Source organism: Ranitomeya variabilis, chromosome 1, assembly GCF_051348905.1.
Source record: "Ranitomeya variabilis isolate aRanVar5 chromosome 1, aRanVar5.hap1, whole genome shotgun sequence".
NCBI classification, from domain to species: Eukaryota; Metazoa; Chordata; class Amphibia; order Anura; family Dendrobatidae; genus Ranitomeya; species Ranitomeya variabilis.
In genome coordinates this window covers 662,821,184-662,848,271 of record NC_135232.1, presented here as the reverse complement: position 1 = coordinate 662,848,271, position 27,088 = coordinate 662,821,184, and the positions used below count along the sequence as shown (strand labels likewise).

Genomic DNA, 27,088 nt, shown 5'->3' with positions numbered 1-27,088 from the left:
ACAGCCCAGTAAGTGAAAAATCCCTGTAATCTGGGTCTTTGCCCCTACATCATTCTGCTCTCAAATTACATAACAAAAAACCTGATGACATATTTCCCTTAAGAAACATATAAAACTAGGGCTCATTGTGAACTGAACATCAGGGTGTTTGAAAATGGGAGGAAATTTCGATCATAGACTTAAACTTACAGTATCTTTTTTAACTCATAGCAACCGCTAAAAAATCATATACAGTATATAGCCAGGAGAGGGAAAAGATTCAGCACTTAACCAAAACTTCTTGAGACGTTCCTACATGCGCAATGAAGCACACTTAGTAGTATACCAAAGCGATCACCATTTTGCTGTACATGAAACTTTACTGTCTCCTTTGGCCCTATAGACGTTGAATTAAGCCGCAAGTCATATGTTTAACTGCTGTTTCTTTCAAACACCTTCTTATTGGGTCTCCTGTTTGACCTGATTTATGTAGCTTTTGTTCCCCTCTGGCGTGGCAGGAAAATGATGCTGCAACAAATCTCATTCTTTGCCATGGGTTCATTCACATTTATGGTACCGGATGAAAAATGATATTTTGATATCACTTGTCATCAGTTGAGGCACAAGAAGTTGATGTAGCTGGCCCAGATATATGGAAAGCTTGCCCTTTAGTGATCATGAGGGGCCTAAAGACAGAGCCCCCAGCAATCAGCCACTTAACGCCTTTCCTGTGAATAGATGATAAATTTTCATTGTGGAATAGATTTTTTTTTTTTACTTTTTATACAAAACATTTTGTCTTATGGCACTCGAGGGGGTTGTCTCATCTCAAATGGTTAACTTTACAATTACCTTATTAGTAATCTCCGTTCTGAAGAGCAGAAGGATTTTTTTATTTTATAGTTTAGTGCTCATTGCCTAGATTACCGACCTGCAGTCTTTAAGTGGTGTCTGGTTTCCTAGGAAGGGAACAGGGCGCTTGCAAACTTTTTGCTGTATATGTTACAAATACTGTTCTGATTCTTGCCGAATTGCTAGATCTAACCTGCTTCAGTGCCCCTGCAGTGACCCCTCTTAAAGAAACGAAAGCCAAGATTCTGGGGAGCAGTGCATGAGAACACCACTATGTTTAGTCATATATCAATCATATATAGTAATATGTATAGTAGTCACTTAGATTGCTGTGCAAGTCAAAGGAAGGGCTTGCTTGTATTCTTATACTCTTAAATTATACTATTGTAGTAATAATGACGATTAAGAAAAAATATTGGCGTAAACATTAATTTAGGGGTTGATGACCATGGTGGAACGACTAGTTCTGCCTACTTTGTCAAAGCTGGACAAAAATGGCATGAAAATACCAAAAGTAGCCAAATTTTTACGTAGTCTCGCAATGTGCAAAAATGTTGTGACTTTTCAAAGCTTTTTATGCCAAAATTCTGGCGTAAAAGCTTTGATGAATCAGGGCCTATATGTGCAATGTAATGGGACATATTTGTCAAGCAAAATGCAGCCTTGTTCTTTGTTATTTCTAAACACTGGGGAAAATGAGATAAACTCAAAGTGCACAAATTGCAGTGTGTGACCCGAAGGCACAAGTACCGTAGTTATATTGGAAAGAAGTGCATTCTTTTGTGACATAAGAAAAATTCTCTTTGTATGTGTACTCTAGTCATGACTCTTATTAATCTAGTTTTTGTATTTTCTCTCAACAGTATGTTCCTCCTGACCTTTGCATATGTAATTTTGTGCTGGAGCAGTCCCTTTCTGTCAGAGCCCTTCAAGAAATGCTGGCAAACACACCAGCAAATGGCCAAGAAGGGGTAAGTCTTTTATGTCACTTTTCAAACCTCCAAATTAATTAACTGACCAAACCTCTTGAAACTTCCGTTTTTTACATTATCTTTACAAGTTGTCTGTGTTAGGGTATGTTTACATGTCACAAACAAAATCTGTATGGATTCTGTTGTGAATTGCGTTGCAGTCAGATCAGATGTTTGATTTCACCCTAGATAGATCTATGTAGATGTGGGCATAAAAAAAATAAAAAAATAGATAAATGTTTACTATTTTTTTTTCTTTACATCTTCTCATTATATCAAATATACAGTACAGACCAAAAGTTTGGACACACCTTCTCATGTAAAGATTTTTCTGCATTTTCATGACTATGAAAATTGTAAATTCACACTGAAGGCATCAAAACTATGAATTAACACATGTGGAATTATATACTTAACAAAAAAGTGTGAAACAACTGAAATTATGTCTTCTATTCTAGGTTCTTCAAAGTAGCCACCTTTTGCTTTGATGACTGCTTTGCACACTCTTGGCATTCTCTTGATGAGCTTCAAGAGGTAGTCACCGGGAATGGTTTTCACTTCACAGGTGTGCCCTGTCAGGTTTAATACGTGGGATTTCTTGCCTTATAAATGGCGTTGGGACCATCAGTTGTGTTGTGCAGAAGTCTGGTGGATACACAGCTGATAGTCCTACTGAATAGACTGTTAGAATTTGTATTATGGCAAGAAAAAAGCAGCTGAGTAAAGAAAAACGAGTGGCCATCATTACTTTAAGAAATGAAGGTCAGTCAGTCCGAAAAACTGGGAAAACTTTGAAAGTGTCCCCAAGTGCAGTGGCAAAAACCATCAAGCGCTACAAAGAAACTGGCCCATATGAGGACCGCCCCAGGAAAGGAAGACCAAGAGTCACCTCTGCTTCTGAGGATAAGTTTATCCGAGTCACTAGCCTCAGAAATCGCAGGTTAACAGCAGCTCAGATTAAAGACCAGGTCAATGCCACACAGAGTTCTAGCAGCAGACACATCTCTACAACAACTGTTAAGAGGAGACTTTGTGCAGCAGGCCTTCATGGTAAAATAGCTGCTAGGAAACCACTGCTATGGACAGGCAACAAGTAGAAGAAACTTGTTTGGGCTAAAGAACACAAGGAATGGACATTAGACCAGTGGAAATCTGTGCTTTGGTCTGATGAGTCCAAATTTGAGATCTTCGGTTCCAACCACCGTGTCTTTGTGCGACGCAGAAAAGGTGAACGGATGGACTCTACATGCCTGGTTCCCACCGTGAAGCATGGAGGAGGAGGTTTGATGGTGTGGGGGTGCTTTGTTGGTGACACTGTTGGGGATTTATTCAAAATTGAAGGCATACTGAACCAGCATGGCTACTACAGCATCTTGCAGCGGCATTCTATTCCATCTGGTTTGCATTTAGTTGGACCATCATTTATTTTTCCACAGGACAATGACCCCAAACACACCTCCAGGCTGTGTAAGGGCTATTTGACCAAGAAGGAGAGTGATGGGGTGCTACACCAGATGACCTGGCCTCCCCAGTCACCAGACCTGAACCCAATCAAGATGGTTTGGGGTGAGCTGGACCACAGAGTGAAGGCAATAGGGCTAATAAGTGCTAAGCATCTCTGGGAACTCCTTCAAGATTGTTGGAAGACCATTCCCGGTGACTACCTCTTGAAGCTCATCAAGAGAATGCCAAGAGTGTGCAAAGCAGTCATCAAAGCAAAAGGTGGCTACTTTGAAGAACCTAGAATATAAGACAGAATTTCAGTTGTTTCACACTTTTTTGTTAAGTATATAATTCCACATGTGTTAATTCATAGTTTTGATGCCTTCAGTGTGAATGTACAATTTTCATAGTCATGAAAATACAGAAAAATCTTTAAATGAGAAGGGGTATCCAAACTTTTGGTCTGTACTGTAGATACATACAAATGACATAAAAACAAAGCCCTCATGTATCATGGAAAAAAAAGAGCCAAAAACAAATTACTATCCAAATGAGAATTTTTTTTAGAACCGTTAAAAGCGCATGTACGATAAAACCTGAAAAATTTGCTTTGTCAGGAACAAGGTAAAATGAACCAATTGAGAGTTGGTTAATATATTCTATTATGTAAAACCATATAATTCAGGGATTTGGGCCCTTAGTTGTTCTAATGACTGCATTTATGAATGTTCTTTGATTCGGAACAATGTTTATCACCAAATAAAATCATGCAAATCCTGGATGCAATACGTAAAACAAAGCTTTTTAGGCTTGTTTTTTTGCTATCATAGCTGATTTCACTTTACAAAAAAATACCAGTCTAAATCTAACCATTTTTCATATTTTAGCATAATTTACATCATCATGTTTAGGAACCTCCAGAGGACGTCTCCAGATCATGCTCATCTTCTCTGCCCTGTAATGCCGTCACTCCATCGCTGATTGACACGCATTATGTTTTTTACTTTATCCACACAAGCCAGCAAAGCTTCCCGCCACAGGTTCTCTGCATAAGTGAGGCTTCGCCAGCACTGTGGTTGACCTATTTCTTGTCAAACATAAGTGGTGAGGCAGCAGCAAAGACAGAGAGGAGGCTGAGCATTATCTGGAGACCCTTGTCACTCACTAGAATACTGCGCAGGACAACTTCAAAGCTTTTTTTACATGGTATGCAATGGTTCTAGAGCGACATTAAGGGCTTTTTAAAAATATTTTTAAAATGTTGCACAACTTGATGGCAGTGGCCTTTTACAGAAAAAAAAATCTCACTTAAAATATCTAAAATGAAAGAAGGTTCCTAAAATGCAGTCCACAGCATGAAGTTACTAGAAATAGAATAGACGTGTATCAATCATGATGTCCTCAAGAAAAGCTCAGAATGCGTCTCATATATTTAGAGCACCACTGGTGCAATATGTGCCAGATTTCCAGTGAATCATAGATAGAATTGTAACAGTGTTTGATTTTTTTTAACATATTCATGGTGCCACAGCTAGATCCCTTAGGGTACCGTCACACAGTGCAATTTTGATCGCTACGACGGTACGATTCGTGACGTTCTAGCGATATCGTTACGATATCGCAGTGTCTGACACGCAGCAGCGATCAGGGATCCTGCTGAGAATCGTACGTCGTAGCAGATTGTTTGGAACTTTCTTTCGTCGCTTGATCACCCGCTGACATCGCTGGATCGTTGTGTGTGACAGCGATCCAGCGATGCGTTCGCTGGTAACCAGGGTAAACATCGGGTAACTAAGCGCAGGGCCGCGCTTAGTAACCCGATGTTTACCGTGGTTACCAGCGTAAAAGTTAAAAAAAACAAACCGTACATGCTCACCATCTGATGTCCGTCCGGTCCCTTGCCGTCCGCTTCCCGCTCTGACTGTCTGCCGGACGGAAAGTGAGAGCAGATCACAGCGGTGACGTCACCGCTGCACTCTGCTCTCACTGTACGGCCGGATCTGTCAGAGCAGGAAGCGGACGGCAAGGGACCGGACGGACATCAGATGGTGAGCATGTACGGTTTTTTTTTTTTTACTTTTACGCTGGTAACCACGGTAAACATCGGGTTACTAAGCGCGGCCCTGCGCTTAGTAACCCGATGTTTACCCTGGTTACCCGAGGACTTCGGCATCGCTCCAGCGCCGTGATTGCAACGTGTGACCGCAGTCTACGACGCTGGAGCGATAATCATACGATCGCTGCGACGTCACGGATCGTGCCGTCGTAGCGATCAAAATTGCACTGTGTGACGGTACCCTTACAGGACAGCTAATCTTGTGAACAGTTTAATTACGGGTTCTCTGTCACAAGGTGTTACATTTTTTGATGAGACTATATAATTAGCTAATCTAGAATCTTGTATTTAACACTACAGTTCTTAAGGGACACACAAAAAGTAATTTTGTTCAACCAATTTTTATTTATCTGGTTTATATAGTCCAGAATAAAAGTCAATTAAATAGTTTTAGTGGTAAATATTGTTTAATAAAATTAATGAGTTATATCCCTATGTTATGTTTTACTCTCTTATCATGATGGTACTCATGGAGCAATGCTGAAAATGCAAATAAAAGACAAATCATGTTTCTGAAAATAAAGGTCAAAATTTGAGATTAAAAGATTAGAATCTAAACCATTAATATTTAGCCACCTACCTCAGTCCTATGTTGGATCATATATGGAAATGATCTATCAATAGGTCACATTTAATTGTAGAACTTGTAAATTGTAGAAATGATAATTGGTCAAAATGGTCTAAATCAGACATTTTTGTTGTTGGCATTTTTATCTATTAGGTAGAGCAAGGCTAGTTAAATCACAATGTCAACATTTTAAGTAACTCAAAATCCTGCCTTTTTTTAATAAAATATTTTATTTCCATCTTTAAAACTGATGGCACATTACTATAGCACATTACTAAGATATCACTGTGTAATGTTGATTTAAATTTGAATTTCATTAAAATACACATTAAGATTTGCAACTTTATGTTATCAGAAAAATTTGCTTCTTATACATCCTGGATTGAGCTTTCAATCTCCGTATGTAAAATCTGTCGTCAGTGAATACAGAATTTCTCATTAATGATATAGATGATAGTTGGTGCTTTAAAAAGCAGGGAGGAGCAGGAGGCAGACACAGACATTCTGCTGCAAGTTCTCCTGAAACAACAGTTACAGTTCTCCATAGAACTTAAAGGGGTATTCCCGTCTCCAAGGTCCTATCCCAATATGTAGTAGGTGTAATAACAATAATATTAGCAAATACCTCCAATTAGAAATGTAGTATACGGTAGTTCTTCTGATTTGCTATGTCACTTAACCCATGTGTAGGGCATTGCAGTATCTTAAATGAGTTTTCCTACAATGTTAATTTTAATTAATAGATCTTTGAATAATAATAATAACTTCTACAATTTGATGTGTTTAAAAAAATTGTTCCTGTGCTGAGATAATCTTATAACTCTGCCCCTGCCGTGTACTGTGTAATGGTCGTGTCTGACCGTACAGTAACATGGTCTGATCATACCACAGCTCCTGGGCAGGGGAGGAAGCAAAAGACTATACAGAGAGGATATTATGAGAATCGCAACTGATTCATTCTTTGAGGTAAAAAGTAGCTTAAAAACAGGCAGGGAAATGTTTTATATTACAAAAAGAAGCATCTGTGATCCCGTGCTGTAATGTCTGTGTACTCTCTTGCCTCTCCCCGGTCCCGAAACTGTGGTATGATCAGCTCTTATTACTGCCTGTTTTTAAGCTACTTTTTACCTAAAAAAATGAATCAGTTGCGATGCTCATAATATCCTCTCTGTATAGTCTTTTGCTTCCTCCCCTGCCCAGGAGCTGTGGTATGATCAGACCATGTTACTGTACGGTCAGACACGGCCATTACACAGTGCACAGCAGGGCACATTTATAAGATTATCTCAGCACAGGAACACTTTATTAACACATCCAATTCTGGAATTTATTTTTAGGCCGAGATCTATTGGTTAAAATGTACTTTGTCCATGGGAAAACGTCTTTAAGTATACATGGTTATGACCACTAACAAATAGCTGTCACTACAGTGGACGTGACCAAGGGTTCCCTTAACTACTGCAATGCCCTGCACTTGGGGTAAGCAACATAGTGAATCAGAATAATAATACTACATTTCAAATTGGAGGTATTTGATAATTTTATTATTATTACACCTCCTACATATTGGGGTAAGATCTTGGAGATGGGAATACCCCGTTAATGACAACAACTCTCATCTCCAGTCTTAGTAATAAGGAAAGTCTGTATTCACTTAAGACAGATTTTAATCACCAAAAATCTTTATAATCTTAAACACATTAAAAATGGGGTAACACTTCATGCAACAAATATTAAAATACCCAAAAGCCAGGTCAGGGTATTAAAATATAGCCCAACTTTTATGTGACTTTCAGAATAAGTTGACTAATATGTACAGTACACATGGAGTAACATTATTTCTCACCACTATATAACTTTTATTCTGTATTATTTACAAGTTCCTGCTTCATAGCTTGCACTCTCTAGCTGCTGGGGAAGATATTTTAGTGTATTATCTTTTTTTCCAGCTACTTGCCTCTGTCATTTCCATAGACTTCTATAAGCTGCAGCTGTAATTCGACACGTAACTAAAAACAGTACTAACAAAAGATATGAGCAGTTTTTAAGAGCGAATGATTAGTGGTGACTAATAAAGGTATTTTTCCCAAAACAAGATGTAATACTAAGTCTCTTATTTTTCATTAGCATCATTCTGAAAAATAAATTTACTCTTCAATTTTAAAGGCATGTCCTCTAATGGCAGACTTCCTTTAATGAGTTTAGCTTGACAGTTCACTTGTGCACATATGAGATGTTTTAGGCCATGTGCGGATTCGTGTGCTTATTTTTCCGCACCATTTTTGAAAAATCCGCAGGTAAAACGCACTGCATTTTACTTGCGGATTTACCACGGATTTCACCTGCGGTTTTACACCTGTGGAGTCCTATAAAAGAACAGGTGTAAAACACTGCGGAATCCGCACAAAGAATTGACATGCTGCGGAAAATACAACGCAGCGTTTCCGCGCGGTATTTTCCGCACCATGGGCACTGCGGATTTGGTTTTCCATAGGTTTACATGATACTGTACAACGCATGGAAAACTGCTGCAAATCCGCAGCGGCCAAATCCGCAAAGTGTGCAAATACCCTTAGCGTGGAAGACATTGATGTACTGTTTACAACTCGGACAAATTATTATATAATTTTAACCTCTTCTCTACATCTGCTGTTTAACCACTTAAAGAAGGTATCCAGGACAATTGGACAATTTTTTTTTTTAACTATGGGCCTTAAAACTAACTTACCCTTTGCCAACTCAGAGCAGTCACCAACTTCTCCTGCTGACAATTCATTTGCTTCATGTCCATAGTCTTCCAAACTGCTCTGTTGACAGGACATGACTGCCAGCATCATAGTGATCGACAACCGGCTTCCTGCGGTTAGGCAACTGGGACAATCCACATGATAATCAACAGAGCAGAGCACAGAGAGCAAAGCAGAAGAGAAGCCGCTACTCTGTCGACGTGATGCCAACAGAAGCCGCTGAATCACTATCAGGAGTGGTTTATCATTTACTCTGTGCCAGCGGAGATTGGTGCATGGAACAACAGGCTTGTAGCTAGCAACTACCTGCTTGATAGTTCTTATGCCCATAGTAAAAAAGAAATTAAATAGTCCCAGATAACTCCTTTAAATGCCATTATCAATCTAGTAAGAAAGTCTGCTAGAAGAGTAGAGGCTTATAGAGAAGCAGGGAGAAGAAAAATTCTATGTAACTGCCCAGGATTTTGATAAGTAGAATTATATTATTTGAATTGTAGAGAGAAAATTAAGCCAAATATTTTTAAAAATATGTTGAAAATTGTAGATTTAGGGACTACACAGTGTCACAAATTATTCCTACGTGAGCATCATTCTGTCCTCTACCATGCATAAAGTGTTTTGTAATAATAAAATAAAAATATCCAATGAAATAATAGGCTATTTTAAGTTTAGCACTGTATGTTTGCTCTTGCACATTTCCTGCTAAGACAATATGTAATGTATGATGTGGAGAAAATAACGTACTGAGTTCTTGAATTCATTTGATATGCCTAGCTGAGGAGCAGATTCATTTTACATACAGTTTTTTTTCACCAGCTGTCCAAGCTGAATCTCAGAAGCTGTTATCAAATTTTCATTTTGAATGATCCTTTCAAGAGCAGCCAAACCAAGAAAATGGGAATTTTCTGGAAGTTTCCCATAGATTTATGCTCGTGCTGACAGAATGTGGAGAGGATACAGTATCTGACTTGGAACTTCCTGTGTTATTTTGCCAGTTCCTCCTACTCACATATTGGTAGAAATGTGTCTGGTGACAGAATAACCAATGATTGGCCTTTCACAGATGTAGATGGTTTAATTTATTTTGTTTTGTTTTCCTTTTTTTTTTTTGCTCAGACCTTACTTTCTTTGTTTTGTTTTTCCTCAAAGTGCGGTAAATGTTTTGTAGATGTTTCTCAGAGTGGTGATAAAGAGGAAGCTTTCCAATGAGACCCGAACCTACTCCAAAAAATAAATCTCAAGTGAAACCAAGACTTACTTTAAATATTGACAGTATGCTATAATTTTAGGTCCAAATATAAGTTAGAACTACATTAAGATAAAACTTTGCCAAATTGGCTGATTTTGGTGGGATTGAATGACTAACGTTACGTTAACATAAGCATCTGTTCAGTTCAAGTTGTGTCCGTTTAGAAAGTAGACCACCCACGGACCATTGATAGTCATTGTTTTAGTTTACATAAAAAAATTTCTACATGGATTGTCTTTGTGGAAAAAAATCCCTGCATGCACCTGTCCGAACTTTTTTGCAAATGAAATTCGCCTACTTACAGTGGCATTTTAAAGTTTGGGCACCCCTGGTCAAAATCACTGTTATCGTGAACAGTTGAGCAAGTTGAAGATGAAATCATCTCTAAAATGCCTAAAGTTAAAGATGACACATTTCCTTTGTATTTTAGACATTTTACATACACTTTTGTGAATTTAGCATTAAAGATATAAGAACCTTCCGACTCTTCTCCGACATTTACCATCAGGAAGAATCGGCATCTTGCATTTATATGCCTATTCTCCTTCTCCAATGAAATTATCATGCTTGCTTGACTTAAAGGGAACCTGTCACCATGAAAATGCAGTCCAATTTGCAGCCACTGTGTCATACCGCAGGAGGAGCTGAGTAGATTGATTATGTAGTTTTATGAGGAAAAAAAAATCAGTATAGCCTGTGTTTGCTACTTTAATTCTCTGCTCTTTCTGGGATTTTAAGGCTGGTGGGCAGTCCTATCAGTGACTGACAGCTTTATTTGTTTAAGTTTGCATACAGAGACAGCTGTCAGTCACTGACAGGACCGCCCACAGGACCCAAAATCCCAGAAAGAGCAGAGAATTAAATAATGAAAATACAGGTTTTTCTGAATCAAAATAAATATATATATATCAATCTGCTCAGCTCCTCCTGCTCTGTAACATGCTACCTAAAGATTAAACTACATTTTGAGAGTGACAGGTTCCCTTTAAGTGTGCATGTTCGTGGTAATGTTGGACTGACCTTCAGTGATTTTCTGTGTACAGTGGCTTGCGAAAGTATTCGGCCCCCTGGAACTTTTGAACCTTTTCCCACATATCATACTTCAAACATAAACATACCAAATGTAAATTTTTGGTGAAGAATCAACAACAAGTGGAACACAATTGTGAAGTTGAACGAAATGTATTGCTTATTTTAAATTTTTGTGGAAATTCAAAAACTGAAAAGTGGGGCGTGCAATATTATTCGGCCCCTTTAACTTACCGTATTTTCCGGCGTATAAGACGACTTTTTAACCCCCGAAAATCTTCTTAAAAGTCGGGGGTCGTCTTATACGCCGGGAATCGTCTTGTACGCCGGTGTATATGGTGGGTGGGGAGGGGGAGTGATCCTGATGACGAGGGGGCATCTCACAGGAAAGTGAGTAATCCCCATTACCTTATCCTAGCGGTGCAGCGTGGGGGTGTCAGTGCTGGGAGCGGCGGCGGCTGCTGTGTTCTGGTGCGGCGGCTCCTCTTCTGTGTGGGGCCTCTGTGCTGTGGGGTGGCGGCGGCAGCGGCGTATCTTTATCCAGTTGGGGCTCCTCCGGCATCTCCTTAGCCCTGGAGGCCCCGCCGCAACTCCATCGGTGCAATGTGGTGGCCTCCGGGAAAATGGCCGCTGCTCAGATTCAGATCTCGTGTCCCGAGATTTCGGGACGAGATCTGAATCTGAGCAGCGGCCATTTTCCCGGAGGCCACCGCATCGCACCTATTGAGCTGCCTCCGGGAAAATGGCCGCTGCATTGCACCGATGGAGTTGCGGCGGGGCCTCCAGGGCTAAGGAGATGCCGGAGGAGCCCCAACTGGATAAAGATATGCCGCCGCCACCGCCACCCCACAGCACAGAGGCCCCACACAGAAGAGGAGCCGCCGCACCAGAGCACAGCAGCCGCCGCACCAGAGCACAGCAGCCGCCGCCGCCACTCCCAGCACTGAGACCCCCACGCTGCACCGCTACGATAAGGTAATGGGGGATACTCACTTTCCTGTGAGACGCCCCCTCGTCATCAGGATCACTCCCCCCCCCCCCCAAAAGGCACATATTCACCGGCCCTATAAGACGACATAGGGTGTATAAGAAGACCCCCGACTTTTAAGAAGATTTTATATTTTAACTGGTAAAGTTGGGGGGTCGTCTTATACGCCCAGTCGTCTTATACGCCGGAAAATACGGTAATACTTTGTTGCAAAGTACAATAATTAATTACAGTTGCAAGTCGCTTGGGTAATGTCTCTATCAGTTTTGTACATCGAGAGACTGAAATTCTTGCCCATTCTTCCTTGGCAAACAGCTCGAGCTCAGTGAGGTTTGATGGAGATCGTTTGTGAACAGCAGTTTTCAGCTCTTTCCACAGATTCTCGATTGGATTGAGGTCTGGACTTTGACTTGGCCATTCTAACACCTGGATACGTTTATTTGTGAACCATTCCATTGTAGATTTTGCTTTATGTTTGGGATCATTGTCTTGTTGGAAGACAAATCTCTGTCCCAGTCTCAGGTCTTTTGCAGACTCAAACAGGTTTTCTTCAAGAATGGACCTGTATTTGGCTCCATCCATCTTCCCATCAATATTAACCATCTTCACTGTCCCTGCTGAAGAAAAGCAGGCCCAAACCATGATGCTGCCACCACCATGTTTGACAGTGAGGATGGTGTGTTCAGGGTGATGAGCTGTATTGCCTTTATGCTAAACATATCGTTTGGCATTGTTGCCAAAACATTCGATTTTGGTTTCATCTGACCAGAGCACCTTCTTCCACATGTTTGGTGTGTCTCCCAGGTGGCTTGTTGCAAACTTTAAACAACACTTTTTATGGATATCTTTGAGAAATGGCTTTCTTCTTGCCACTCTTCCATAAAGGCCAGATTTGTGCAGTGTACGACTGATTGTTGTCCTATGGACAGACTGTTCCACCTTTAGAGGGACAGCCTGGTCTTGGTAGATTTGCAGTGGTATGATACTCCTTCCATTTCAATATGATCGCTTACACAGTGCTCCTTGGGATGTTTAAAGTTTTGGAAATCATTTTGTATCCAAATCCGGCTTTAAGCTTCTCAACAACAGTATCACGAACCTGCCTGTTGTGTTCCTTGGTCTTCATGATGCTCTCTGTGCTTCAAACAGAACCCTGAGACTATCACAGAGCAGATGCATTTATACGGAGACTTGATTACACACAGGTGGATTATATTTATCATCATTAGGCATTTAGGACAACATTGGATCATTCAGAGATCCACAATGAACTTCTGGAGTGAGTTTGCTGCACTGAAAGTAAAGGGGCTGAATAATGTTGCACGCCTCACTTCTCAGTTTTTGAATTTCCAAAAAAATTTAAAATAACCAATAAATTTCATTCAGCATCACAATTATGTTCCACTTGTTGTTGATACTTCACCAAAAATTTACATTTAGTATCTTTATGTTTGAAGCATGATATATGGGAAAAGGTTGAAAAGTTCCAGGGATCCGAATGCTTTTGCAAGGCACTGTAGTTTTTGGATGAATGGAAGACTGCTTTAAAGACATGAGTTTATTTCAAGTAACTACATTTTTTAATAAATAAAATACAAAACCCAGCACTCCGGATAGATTGTGGTGAACTCAGGTGAGATTTAATCACTTCCGTGCATGAGTGATTATCCCCTTTCTGCCATCGGATGGAGTAGTACGAACGATGGCAGAACCCCCACTTTAATGCAGGCTCCGGCAGTGAGCCCACATCAAAACCGGGACATGTCAGCTGTTTTGAATAGGTGACATGTGCCAGCAATAGGCGTGGGCAGAAGCGCATTCCACCCGCACCTGTTAACTAGTTAAATGCCGCTGTCAAACTCTTTCCCGCCGGAAATGCGCGCATCGGTGACCCCGTCACATGATCGAGGGTCATTGGTGCATTGGCATAACAACCAGAGGTCTTCTGCAGACCTTTATGGTTGTTGATGCCAGATTGCTATGAGCACCACCCAGTGGTCGGTGCTCATAGGTAATGCAGTAAATCTGCTACATAGGAGCGATCTGAGCATCGCTCCTATGTAGCAGAGCCGATCAGGCTATGCCACCTTTTAGCCTCCCATGGGGGCTATTGAAGCATGGCAAAAGTAAAAAAAAATGTTTTTAAAAACATGAAAAAAATAAACAAATATAAAAGTTAATTTCACCCCATTCAAAATGAAACAATAAAATAAATTCAAACCTACACATATTTGGTATTGCCACGTTCAGACTCGCTTGATCTATCAATAAAAGAAAGAATTAGCCTGATCACTGAACGGCATAGCGAGAAATTCAAAACGCCAGAATCGCGTTTTTTTGGTCACCGCGACATTGCATTAAAATGCAATAAGGGCAATCAAAAGAAGGTATCTGCGCCAAAATGGTACCATTAAAAACATCAGCTCGGCACGCAAAAAATAAGCTTTCACCCAACCCCAGATCACAAAAAATGGAGACGCTAGGAGTCTCGGAAAATTGCGCACTTTTTTTTTTTAGCAAAGTTTGGAATTTTTTTTTACCGCTTAGATAAAACATAACCTAGACATGTTTGGTGTCTATAAACTTGTAATGACTTGTATAATCATACTGGCAGGTCAGTTTTAGCATTTAGTGAAGCTACCAAAAAAGCCAAACAAAGAACAAGTATGGGATTGAACTTTTTTTTGCAATTTCACCGCACTTGGAATTTGTTTCCCATTTTCTAGTACACTACATGGTAAATCTCGTCCCACAAAAAATAAACCCTCACATAGCCATATTGACAGAAAAAGTTATGGCTCCGGGAAAGAGGGGAGCGAAAAACAAAAATGCAAAACCGAAAAAAGCTCCTGGGGTTAAGGAGTTAAAACTCACTTGATTTCTCCACAATTTGTATGTAGTACTGTTATTTTTTTGTATTTATATAAAGGATTGTTCGATCTCACTCTGTGACTGCAGACTGCAGTGTCATTATTGTGTGGATGGTCTCATGACCGCATGTATGCAATTTGCATACTTTTGGTTTTATGGCAAATACATTCAACCGGTTCCTCTCAATAGAAGAAAATTGAGAGAAGTACAGGAGTCTCGTCTGTATATGTTTTCAGGTTTGAAAATCACAAAAATGCAGTCATATAATTCCACACCCACATGGGTAATACAGTGGAATCATGTCTGCATGTCTGCTTGCACACCACACACCATGTGACTGCATACTGCTGAAACATGTCAGAGTGACTGACTGAAGACATATGAGACCGAACAACCCTTTTAACCGAGAATATATTGCCTGTATCCTTTGGCTTGCACTCCACACTCAGTTTGTATGATGCTATTTTTTATATAAATTTTATTCAGGTACTCATTTAAAAAAAAGTGACAAAACTTTACCTTTTGCATTTTTTAATTAATCTTGAGTATTTTTTTATAATTGATGAATAGTTTAGACTATGTTGACACCAAATAACAATTTTGAACTGTACAATAAAGAACTGTTCTTAGCAGCTAAATGTATGTAATTTAGTAAAACATGAAAATGAGATTTTCCCAGAATGAGGTATCCAAAAACTTTAGGTAAGTGAGCTGTGTATTCAAAGCTCATGGTAGTCACTACTTTAGCCATACTACACAACTCAATTAAAAAAAAGTTGGTATGCTGTGTAAAATTTAAAGAAACAAAGAATGCAGTTATTTGGAAATCTTGTACAGCCATATTTTATTCACAACAGAACATAGAAGTTTCTGAAATTGCTCCACTTTTTTAGACGCAGTTCACAGATTGGTGAACCTCTAACCATCTTTGCTTCTGAGAGACTCTGCCTCTCTAACATGCTCTTGTTATACATACTGTAGTCATTTGATTTGGTTGTTTTTCTTTAGTGCCACTTACTTTTACAGCTTTTTGTTAACCCTGTCCCAACTTTTTTGTGATGTGTTTCTGTTGTTGTAAATTAATTATTTTTGAAAAAATGTCGAACTTTCATCTTTTCATCTGTTTTATGTTATGTTGTGAATGAAAAGATTTCCAATGCATTAGATTCATGGTTTTTTGTTTGCATTGTACACAGTGTCCTAAGTTTTTAGGAATTGAGGTTGTTAATGTCTGTGTTTTTTTTAATTAAGTGAAGTGAACAAAATGATTGTCATACCATTATCGAAAGTGCTATCTTTGTGATAGATATCTTTAATGATTTATTGTTTTCTGCTTGTGTATATTTTTATAATTTGGTAAAATGTTTTGATTCTGATTTTTCAAAATAGGTTCTAAAACTGTTACTCTTAAACCTTCATCTTCTTTGAGAAATTTTTCATTACTTACCATAAAATTTGCAATCCTTTTTTTTCTTCAGCATCGTGGAACAGAAACTTGACTTGTTTTCCTATTTTTATTGTGTAACTTATAAAGGCTTTTTAAAAACATATTAGAGCTTTATTTACTGTGCATTGGGTCTGTACTTTCATCTGCCAAGTGTTTTCTATGAACAGCAAAATGCATTGCAATTGCTCAAATGCATGATGCCTTTATTAAACAGATTTCCATTTTTTTAAAATAGGGTATAATCATGCTGTAATTCAGCTTCTTGATAGGAACCATAGTGTTTCCTTTCACTAACAGTAGGTAGAGATATTGGAAATGGCTAGGACCCCATTCAAAATGAAAAAAAAAAAATTCACTTACTATTTAAATTTTATCCTGTTCCCTTATGCCATGATCTTGGATATTCTGCAGAGTGATGACTACTCAATGCGGTAAATCAGGGGTGGGGAATCATTATTAGAAGTATTCTGCTATTAACCCCTTTACCACCAAGGGTGGTTTGCACGTTAATGACCGGGCCAATTTTTACAACTCTGACCTCTGTCCCTTTATGAGGTTATAACTCTGGAATGCTTCAACGGATCCTGATGATTCTGACATTGTTTTCTCAAGACATATTGTACTTCATGATAGTGGTAACATTTCTTTGATATTACTTGCGTTTATTTGTGAAAAAAATTGAAATTTGGCGAAAATTTTGAAAATTTCGCAATTTTCCAACTTTGAATTTTATGCCCTTAAATTACAGAGTTATGTCACACAAAATACTTATTAAGTAACATTTCCCACGTCTACTTTACATCAACACAATTTTGGAACCAACATTTTTTTTTGTTAGGGAGTTCTAAGGGTTAAATTTTTTTCATTTTTACAACACCATTTTTTTCAGGGACTACATCACATTTGAAGTCACTTTGAGGGGTCTATATGATAGAAAATACCCAAGTGTGACACCATTCTAAAAACTGCACCCCTCAAGGTGCTCAAAACCACATTCAAGAAGATTATTAACCTTTCAGGTGTTTCACAGGAATTTTTGGAATGTTTAACAAAAATGAACATTTAATTTTTTTCACAAAAAACTTACTTCAGCTCCAATTTGTTTTATTTTACCAAGGGTAACTGTTGTGAAATTGGATTTTGGGCTCCCCCGGTGGCCACTGGTGGAATTGAACTGGTGTGCATCATCCTCTCTGTTCACCTGTTTCCATCAGGATGTGGGAGTCGCTATTTAGCCTTGCTCCTCTGTCACTTCCATGCCGGTCAACATTGTAATCAGAAGCCTTTCTGTGCATGTTCCTGCTGCTAGACAACTCCCAGCTAAGTTGGACTTTAGTCCTTGTTTGTTTTTGCATTTTGTTCCAGTTCACAGCTGTAGTTTCGTTTCTGTGTCTGGAAAGCTCTTGTGATCTGAAATTGCCACTCTGATGTTATGAGTTAATACTAGAGTCTTAAAGTAATTTCAGGATGGTATTTTGATAGGGTTTTCAGCTGACCATGAAAGTGCCCTTTCTGTCTTCCTGCTATCTAGTAAGCGGACCTCAATTTTGCTAAACCTATTTTCATACTACGTTTGTCATTTCATCTAAAATCACCGCCAATATTTGTGGGGGCCTCTGTCTGCCTTTCGGGGAAATTTCTCTAGAGGTGAGCCAGGACTATATTTTCCTCTGCCAGGATTAGTTAGTCCTCCGGCCGGCGCTGGGCGTCTAGGGATAAAACGCAGGCTACGCTACCCGGCTACTGTTAGTTGTGCGGCAGGTTTAGTTCATGGTCAGTTTAGTTTCCATCCTTCCAAGAGCTAGTTCTTATGTTTGCTGGGCTATGTTCTCTTGCCATTGAGAACCATAACAGTTTGACCGGCCAAAAAGGGTTAAATTAATTTACAGAGAAAGGAGAGAAAAGAGAAGTCTGCTGAAGATTTTTTTTTTTTTTTTTTCTTCAGTTCTGAGTGTGCTTGTAATTGAATCTCTTGCAAGTCTGCCTATATTGCAGCCTTTCTCTCTCTCTCTCCTTCTAATCCTGGAATGGCTCTGTGTTCACCTGTTTAAAATGGATATTCAGAGTTTAGCTGCAGGTTTGAATAATCTCACCACGAAAGTTCAAAATTTACAAGATTTTGTTGTTCATGTTCCTATATCTGAACCTAGAATTCCTTTGCCTGAATTTTTCTCGGGGAATAGATCTTGCTTTCAAAATTTCAAAAATAATTGCAAGTTGTTTTTGTCCCTGAAATCTCGCTCTGCTGGAGATCCTGCTCAGCAGATCAGGATTGTGATTTCCTTGCTCCGGGGCGACCCTCAGGATTGGGCTTTTGCATTGGCTCCAGGGGATCCTGCGTTGCTCAATGTGGATGCGTTTTTTCTGGCCTTGGGGTTGCTTTATGAGGAACCTCAGTTAGAACTTCAGGCGGAAAAGGCCTTGATGTCCCTATCTCAGGGGCAAGACGAAGCTGAAATATACTGCCAGAAATTCCGTAAATGGGCTGTGCTTACTCAGTGGAATGAGTGCGCCCTGGCGGCGAATTTTAGAGAGGGTCTCTCTGATGCCATTAAGGATGTTATGGTGGGGTTCCCTGTGCCTGCGGGTCTGAATGAGTCCATGACAATGGCTATCCAGATCGATAGGCGTCTGCGGGAGCGCAAACCTGTGCACCATTTGGCGGTGTCTACTGAGAAGACGCCAGAGAATATGCAATGTGATAGAATTCTGTCCAGAAGTGAACGGCAGAATTTTAGACGAAAAAATGGGTTGTGCTTCTATTGCGGTGATTCAACTCATGTTATATCAGCATGCTCTAAGCGTACTAAGAAGCTTGATAAGTCTGTTTCAATTGGCACTTTACAGTCTAAGTTTATTCTATCTGTGACCCTGATTTGTTCTTTATCATCTATTACCGCGGATGCCTATGTCGACTCTGGCGCCGCTTTGAGTCTTATGGATTGGTCCTTTGAAAAACGCTGTGGGTATGATTTGGAGCCTCTTGAAACTCCTATACCCCTGAAGGGGATTGACTCCACCCCATTGGCTAGCAATAAACCACAATACTGGACACAAGTAACTATGCGGATTAATCCGGATCACCAGGAGATTATTCGCTTTCTTGTGCTGTATAATCTACATGATGTGTTGGTGCTTGGATTGCCATGGCTGCAATCTCATAACCCAGTCCTTGACTGGAAAGCTATGTCTGTGTTAAGCTGGGGATGTAAGGGGACGCATGGGGACGTACCTGTGGTTTCCATTTCATCATCTATTCCCTCTGAGATTCCTGAATTCTTGACTGAATATCGTGACGTTTTTGAAGAACCTAAGCTTGGTTCATTACCTCCGCACCGGGAGTGCGATTGTGCCATAGATTTGATTCCGGGTAGTAAATACCCTAAGGGTCGTTTATTTAATCTGTCTGTGCCTGAACATGCTGCTATGCGAGAATATATAAAGGAGTCCTTGGAAAAGGGACATATTCGTCCTTCGTCATCTCCCTTAGGAGCCGGTTTTTTCTTTGTGGCTAAGAAAGATGGCTCTTTGAGGCCGTGCATTGATTATCGGCTTTTGAATAAAATCACGGTTAAATATCAATATCCGTTGCCACTGCTGACTGATTTGTTTGCTCGCATAAAGGGGGCCAAGTGGTTCTCTAAGATAGATCTTCGTGGGGCGTATAATTTGGTGCGAATTAAGCAGGGGGATGAGTGGAAAACCGCATTTAATACGCCCGAGGGCCACTTTGAGTATTTGGTGATGCCTTTTGGTCTTTCAAATGCCCCTTCAGTCTTTCAGTCCTTTATGCATGACATTTTCCGTGATTATTTGGATAAATTTATGATTGTGTATCTGGATGATATTCTGATTTTTTCGGATGACTGGGACTCTCATGTCCAGCAGGTCAGGAGGGTTTTTCAGGTTTTGCGGTCTAATTCCTTGTGTGTGAAGGGTTCTAAGTGCGTTTTTGGGGTTCAAAAGATTTCCTTTTTGGGATATATTTTTTCCCCCTCTTCCATCGAGATGGATCCTGTCAAGGTTCAGGCTATTTGTGATTGGACGCAACCCTCTTCTCTTAAGAGTCTTCAGAAATTTTTGGGCTTTGCTAACTTTTATCGTCGATTTATTGCTGGTTTTTCTGATGTTGTTAAACCATTGACTGATTTGACTAAGAAGGGTGCTGATGTTGCTGATTGGTCCCCTGCTGCTGTGGAGGCCTTTCGGGAGCTTAAGCGCCGCTTTTCTTCCGCCCCTGTGTTGCGTCAGCCTGATGTTGCTCTTCCTTTTCAGGTTGAGGTCGACGCTTCTGAAATCGGAGCTGGGGTGGTTTTGTCGCAGAGAAGTTCCGATTGCTCCGTGATGAGACCTTGTGCTTTTTTCTCGCGTAAATTTTCGCCCGCCGAGCGGAATTATGATGTTGGGAATCGGGAGCTTTTGGCCATGAAGTGGGCTTTTGAGGAGTGGCGTCATTGGCTTGAGGGGGCTAGACATCAGGTGGTGGTATTGACTGACCACAAAAATCTAATTTATCTTGAGTCCGCCAGACGCCTGAATCCTAGACAGGCGCGCTGGTCGTTGTTTTTCTCTCGGTTTAATTTTGTGGTGTCCTACCTGCCGGGTTCTAAGAATGTTAAGGCGGATGCCCTTTCTAGGAGTTTTGAGCCTGACTCCCCTGGTAATTCTGAACCTACAGGTATCCTTAAGGACGGAGTGATATTGTCTGCCGTTTCTCCAGACCTGCGGCGGGCCTTGCAGGAGTTTCAGGCGGATAGACCTGATCGTTGCCCACCTGGTAGACTGTTTGTTCCTGATGATTGGACCAGTAAAGTCATTTCTGAGGTTCATTCTTCTGCGTTGGCAGGTCATCCTGGAATCTTTGGTACCAGGGATTTGGTGGCAAGGTCCTTCTGGTGGCCTTCCCTGTCTCGAGATGTGCGAGGCTTCGTGCAGTCTTGTGACGTTTGTGCTCGGGCCAAGCCTTGTTGTTCTCGGGCTAGTGGATTGTTGTTGCCCTTGCCTATCCCGAAGAGGCCCTGGACGCACATCTCGATGGATTTTATTTCGGATCTTCCTGTTTCTCAGAAGATGTCTGTCATCTGGGTGGTGTGTGATCGTTTCTCTAAGATGGTCGATTTGGTTCCCCTGCCTAAGTTGCCTTCTTCTTCCGAGTTGGTTCCTCTGTTTTTTCAAAATGTGGTCCGTTTGCATGGTATTCCGGAGAATATCGTTTCTGACAGAGGTACCCAATTCGTGTCTAGATTTTGGCGAGCATTCTGTGCTAGGATGGGCATAGATTTGTCTTTCTCGTCTGCTTTCCATCCTCAGACTAATGGCCAGACCGAGCGGACGAATCAGACCTTGGAGACATATTTGAGGTGTTTTGTGTCTGCAGATCAGGATGATTGGGTTGCTTTTTTGCCTTTAGCGGAGTTTGCCCTCAATAATCGGGCCAGCTCTGCCACCTTGGTGTCTCCCTTTTTCTGTAATTCGGGGTTTCATCCTCGATTTTCTTCTGGTCAGGTGGAATCTTCGGATTGTCCTGGAGTGGATGCTGTGGTGGAGAGGTTGCATCAGATTTGGGGGCAGGTAGTGGACAATTTGAAGTTGTCCCAGGAGAAGACTCAGCTTTTTGCCAACCGCCGGCGTCGGGTTGGTCCTCGGCTTTGTGTTGGGGACTTGGTGTGGTTGTCTTCTCGTTTTGTCCCTATGAGGGTTTCTTCTCCCAAGTTTAAGCCTCGGTTCATCGGCCCGTACAAGATATTGGAGATTCTTAACCCTGTGTCCTTCCGTTTGGACCTCCCTGCATCTTTTTCTATTCATAATGTTTTTCATCGGTCATTATTGCGCAGGTATGAGGTACCGGTTGTGCCTTCCGTTGAGCCTCCTGCTCCGGTGTTGGTTGAGGGCGAGTTGGAGTACGTTGTGGAAAAATTCTTGGACTCCCGTGTTTCCAGACGGAAACTCCAGTATCTGGTCAAATGGAAGGGATACGGTCAGGAGGATAATTCTTGGGTGACTGCCTCTGATGTTCATGCCTCCGATTTGGTCCGTGCCTTTCATAGGGCTCATCCTGATCGCCCTGGTGGTTCTGGTGAGGGTTCGGTGCCCCCTCCTTGAGGGGGGGGTACTGTTGTGAAATTGGATTTTGGGCTCCCCCGGTGGCCACTGGTGGAATTGAACTGGTGTGCATCATCCTCTCTGTTCACCTGTTTCCATCAGGATGTGGGAGTCGCTATTTAGCCTTGCTCCTCTGTCACTTCCATGCCGGTCAACATTGTAATCAGAAGCCTTTCTGTGCATGTTCCTGCTGCTAGACAACTCCCAGCTAAGTTGGACTTTAGTCCTTGTTTGTTTTTGCATTTTGTTCCAGTTCACAGCTGTAGTTTCGTTTCTGTGTCTGGAAAGCTCTTGTGATCTGAAATTGCCACTCTGATGTTATGAGTTAATACTAGAGTCTTAAAGTAATTTCAGGATGGTATTTTGATAGGGTTTTCAGCTGACCATGAAAGTGCCCTTTCTGTCTTCCTGCTATCTAGTAAGCGGACCTCAATTTTGCTAAACCTATTTTCATACTACGTTTGTCATTTCATCTAAAATCACCGCCAATATTTGTGGGGGCCTCTGTCTGCCTTTCGGGGAAATTTCTCTAGAGGTGAGCCAGGACTATATTTTCCTCTGCCAGGATTAGTTAGTCCTCCGGCCGGCGCTGGGCGTCTAGGGATAAAACGCAGGCTACGCTACCCGGCTACTGTTAGTTGTGCGGCAGGTTTAGTTCATGGTCAGTTTAGTTTCCATCCTTCCAAGAGCTAGTTCTTATGTTTGCTGGGCTATGTTCTCTTGCCATTGAGAACCATAACAGGTAACAGGAGAAATTGGACCCCAAAAGATGTTGTGAAATTTGTCCTGAGTACGCTGATACCCCATATGTGGGGGTAAACCACTGTTTGGGCGCACAGCAGAGCTCGGAAGGGAAGGAGCGCCATTTGACTTTTCAATGCAAAATTGCCTGGAATTGAGATAGGACGCCATGTCGCGTTTGGAGAGCCCTTGATGTGCCTAAACATTGAAACCCCCACAAGTGACACCATTTTGGAAAGTAGACCCCCTAAGGAACTTATCTAGATGTGTGGTGAGCACTTTGACCCACCAAGTGCTTCACAGAAGTTTATAATGCAGAGCCGTAAAAATAAAAAATCATATTATTTCACAAAAATGATCTTTTCGCCCCCAATTTTTTATTTTCTCAAGGGTAACAGAAGAAATTGGACCCCAAAAGTTGTTGTACAATTTGTCCTGAGTACGCTGATACCCAAATGTGGGGGTAAACCACTGTTTGGACGCACGGCAGAGCTCGGAAGGGAAGGAGCGCCATTTGACTTTTCAATGCAAAATTGTCTGGAATTGAGATAGGACTCCATGTCGCGTTTGGAGATCCCCTGATGTGCCTAAACATTGAAACCCCCCACAAATGACACCACTTTGGAAAGTAGACCCCCTAAGGAACTTATCTAGATGTGTGGTAAGCACTTTGACCCACCAAGTGCTTCACAGAAGTTTATGGCGCAGAGCCGTGAAAATAAAAATTCTTTTTTTTCCCACAAAAATTATTTTTTAGCCCCAGTTTTGTATTTTCCCAAGGATAACAGGAGAAATTGGACCCCAAAAGTCGTTGTCAAATTTGTCCTGAGTACGCTGATACCCCATATGTGGGGGGAACCACCGTTTGGGCGCATGGCAGAGCTTGGAAGGGAAGGAGCGCCGTTTGGAATGCAGACTTAGATGGATTGGTCTGCAGGCGTCACGTTTCATTTGCAGAGCCCCTGATGTACCTAAACAGTAGAAACCCCCCATAAGTGACCCTATATTGGAAACTAGACCCCAAGGAACTTATCTAGATGTGTTGTCAGAATTTTGAACCCCCAAATGTTTCACTACAGTTAATAATGCAGAGCCATGAAAATAAAAAATCATTTTTTTTCCACAAAAATGATATTTTAGCCCCCAGTTTTGTATTTCTGTTTGGGCACACGGGAGAGCTCGGAAGGGAAGGAGCACTGTTTTACTTTTCAACGCAGAATTGGCTGGAATTGAGATCGGACGCCATGTCGCGTTTGGAGAGCCCCTGATCTGTCTAAACAGTGGAAACCCCCAATTCTAACTGAAACCCCAGCCCCAACTCTAACCCTAGCCCTAACCCTAATCCTAATCCTAGCCCTAGCCCTTGCCCTAACCCTAACCCTAACCCTAGCCCTAACCTTAACCCTAGCCTAATCCTAACCCTACCCCTAACCGTAGCCCTAACCCTAGCCCTAACCCTAATCCTAACCCTAGCCCTAACCCTAGCCCTAACCAATGTTGTTGTCCAATGTGTCCTGAGTACGCTGATACCCCATATGTTGGGGTAAACCCCTGTTTGGGTGCACGGGAGAGCTCGGAAGAGAAGGAGCACTGTTTTACTTTTTCAACGCAGAATTGGCTGGAATTGAGGTCGCGTTTGGAAAGCCCCTGATGTGCCTAAACAGTGGAAACTCCCCAATTCTAACTGAAACCCTAATCCAAACACACCCCTTACCCTAATCCCAACGGTAACACTAACCACACTCCTAACCCTAACACACCCCTAACCCTAATCCCAATCATAATCCCAACCGTAAATGTAATCCAAACCCTAACCCTAACTTTAGCCCCAACCCTAACCCTAACTTTAGCCCCAACCCTAACCCTAACTTTAGCCCCAACCTTAATTGTAGCCCTAACCCTAGCCCTAACCCTAGCCCCAACCCTAACCCTAGCCCCAACCCTAACCCTAACACCAACCCTGACTTTAGCCCCAACCCTAACCCTAACCTTAGCCCTAACCCTAATGGGAAAATGGAAATAAATGCATTTTTTAAATGTTATTATTTTCCCTAACTAAGGGGGTGATGAAGGGGGGTTTGATTTACTTTCATAGCCGTTTTTTTAGCAGATTTTTATGATTGGCAGCTGTCACACACTGAAAGACGCTTTTTATTGCAAAAAATAGTTTTTGCTTCTCCACATTTTGAGAGCTATAATTTTTCCATATTTTGGTCCACAGAGTCATGTGAGGACTTGCTTTTTGCAGGATGAGTTGACGTTTTTATTGGAACCATTTTTGGGCACGTGACATTTTTTGATCACTTTTTATTCCGATTTTTGTGAGGCAGAATGACCAAAAACCAGCTATTCATGAATTTCTTTTGGGGGGGGGGGGGGCGTTTATACCGTTCAGCGTTTGGTAAAATTGATAAAGCAGTTTTATTCTTCAGGTCAGTACAATTACAGCGATACCTCATTTATATCTTTTTTTATGTTTTGGCGCTTTTATACGATAAAAACTATTTTATATAAAAAATAATTATTTTTGCATCGCTTTATTCTGAGGACTATAACTTTCTTATTTTTTCGCTGATGATGCTGTATGGTGGCTCGTTTTTTTGCAGGAGAAGATGACGTTTTTAGCGGTACTATGGATATTTATATCCTTTTTTTGATCGCGTGTTATTCCACTTTTTGTTTGGCGGTATGATAATAAAGCGTTGTTTTTTGCCTGTTTTTTTTTGTGACGGTGTTCACTGAAGAGGTTAACTAGGAATTTTTTTTTATTTTTTTTTTTAACACATGTAAATATTTATTTTTTTTACTTTTTTACATTGCCCCAGTGCTTTGCAGAGCACTGTGTCAGATCAGCAATCTGACAGGCAGTGCTCCTGGCTTACCAGCGCTTGCTCTGAGCAGACGCTTGTAAGCCACCTCCCTGCAGTACCCGGAAGGACCCCCATGGCCCTTTTGGATCTGGGGCCTGCAGGGAGAAGGAGGTAGGAGACCCTCGGAGCAATGCGATCACATCGCGTTGCTGCAAGGGTCTCAGGGAAGCACGCAGGGAGCCCCCTTCCTGCGCGATGCTTCCCTATGCTGCCGGAACGCTGCGATCATGTTTGATCACTGTGTTCCGGGGGTTAATGTGCCAGGAGCGGTCCGTGACCGCTCCTGGCACATGGTGCCGGATGTCAGCTGTGATAGTCAGCTGACACCCGGCCGCGATCGGCCGCGCTCCCCCCGTGAGCGCGGCTGATCTCATATGACATACTATCCCATTGAGGGTCAGATAGGCTCAGGTCACCTCGACTGGATAGTACGTCTAAGGTCAGAGAGGGGTTAAACAGAAACAATTCCAATAGTATCAATATTTTAGGACATTTACAGTCACATTATTCATCAACACAATACAATGGAACTTTAAGTTAATAAAGTCAGTCATTCCTAAACAAAATGGGAAAATATCTGTAAAATAAAGAGCAAAAAAAGTATACTATTAAAACAAATGAACACTGACACATTATGATGACAAACATTACAGTTTTCGTTTTTCTAAAGCATATTGGAAATAAAAGCAACATTTTAATTTGTTTATATCAGCAATTGCATCTACAGGGGGGAAAAAAGTATTTAGTCAGCCACCAATTGTGCAAGTTCTCACACTTAAAAAGATGAGAGAGGCCTGTAATTGACATCATAGGTAGACCACAACTATGAGAGTCAAAATAAGAAATCAAATCCAGAAAATCTCCTTATGATATAATAGGATAAGTAGGACGCGAGGTATGGTGGTACAAATATAGAGGTACAAATATAGAATGATATGAAAAAAGAGGCTTTTTCATGTCATTTTTCATATCATTCTATATTTGTACCACCATACCTCGCGTCCTACTTATCCTATTAAATAGGACTTGTATAGCCTATTGCTTTCATGCAAGTTTGATTATTTATCTCAATCACTGTGACAAGAATAATGACAAGAATAATCCATATTATTGAA

At 41.1% G+C, this 27,088-nt stretch overlaps 1 protein-coding gene across 11 annotated transcripts in view; it reads left to right on the top strand.

The window, feature by feature from the left end:
* RYR3 (ryanodine receptor 3) overlaps positions 1-27,088 on the top strand; it is a 978,540-nt gene that overhangs the window by 317,908 nt on the left and 633,544 nt on the right. For all 11 annotated transcript variants that reach the window (XM_077263521.1, XM_077263512.1, XM_077263503.1 and 8 more), the window contains exon 3: positions 1,695-1,802. In XM_077263521.1, coding sequence (XP_077119636.1) covers positions 1,695-1,802 — 108 coding nt within the window. The remainder of the gene's footprint in view (positions 1-1,694; positions 1,803-27,088) is intronic.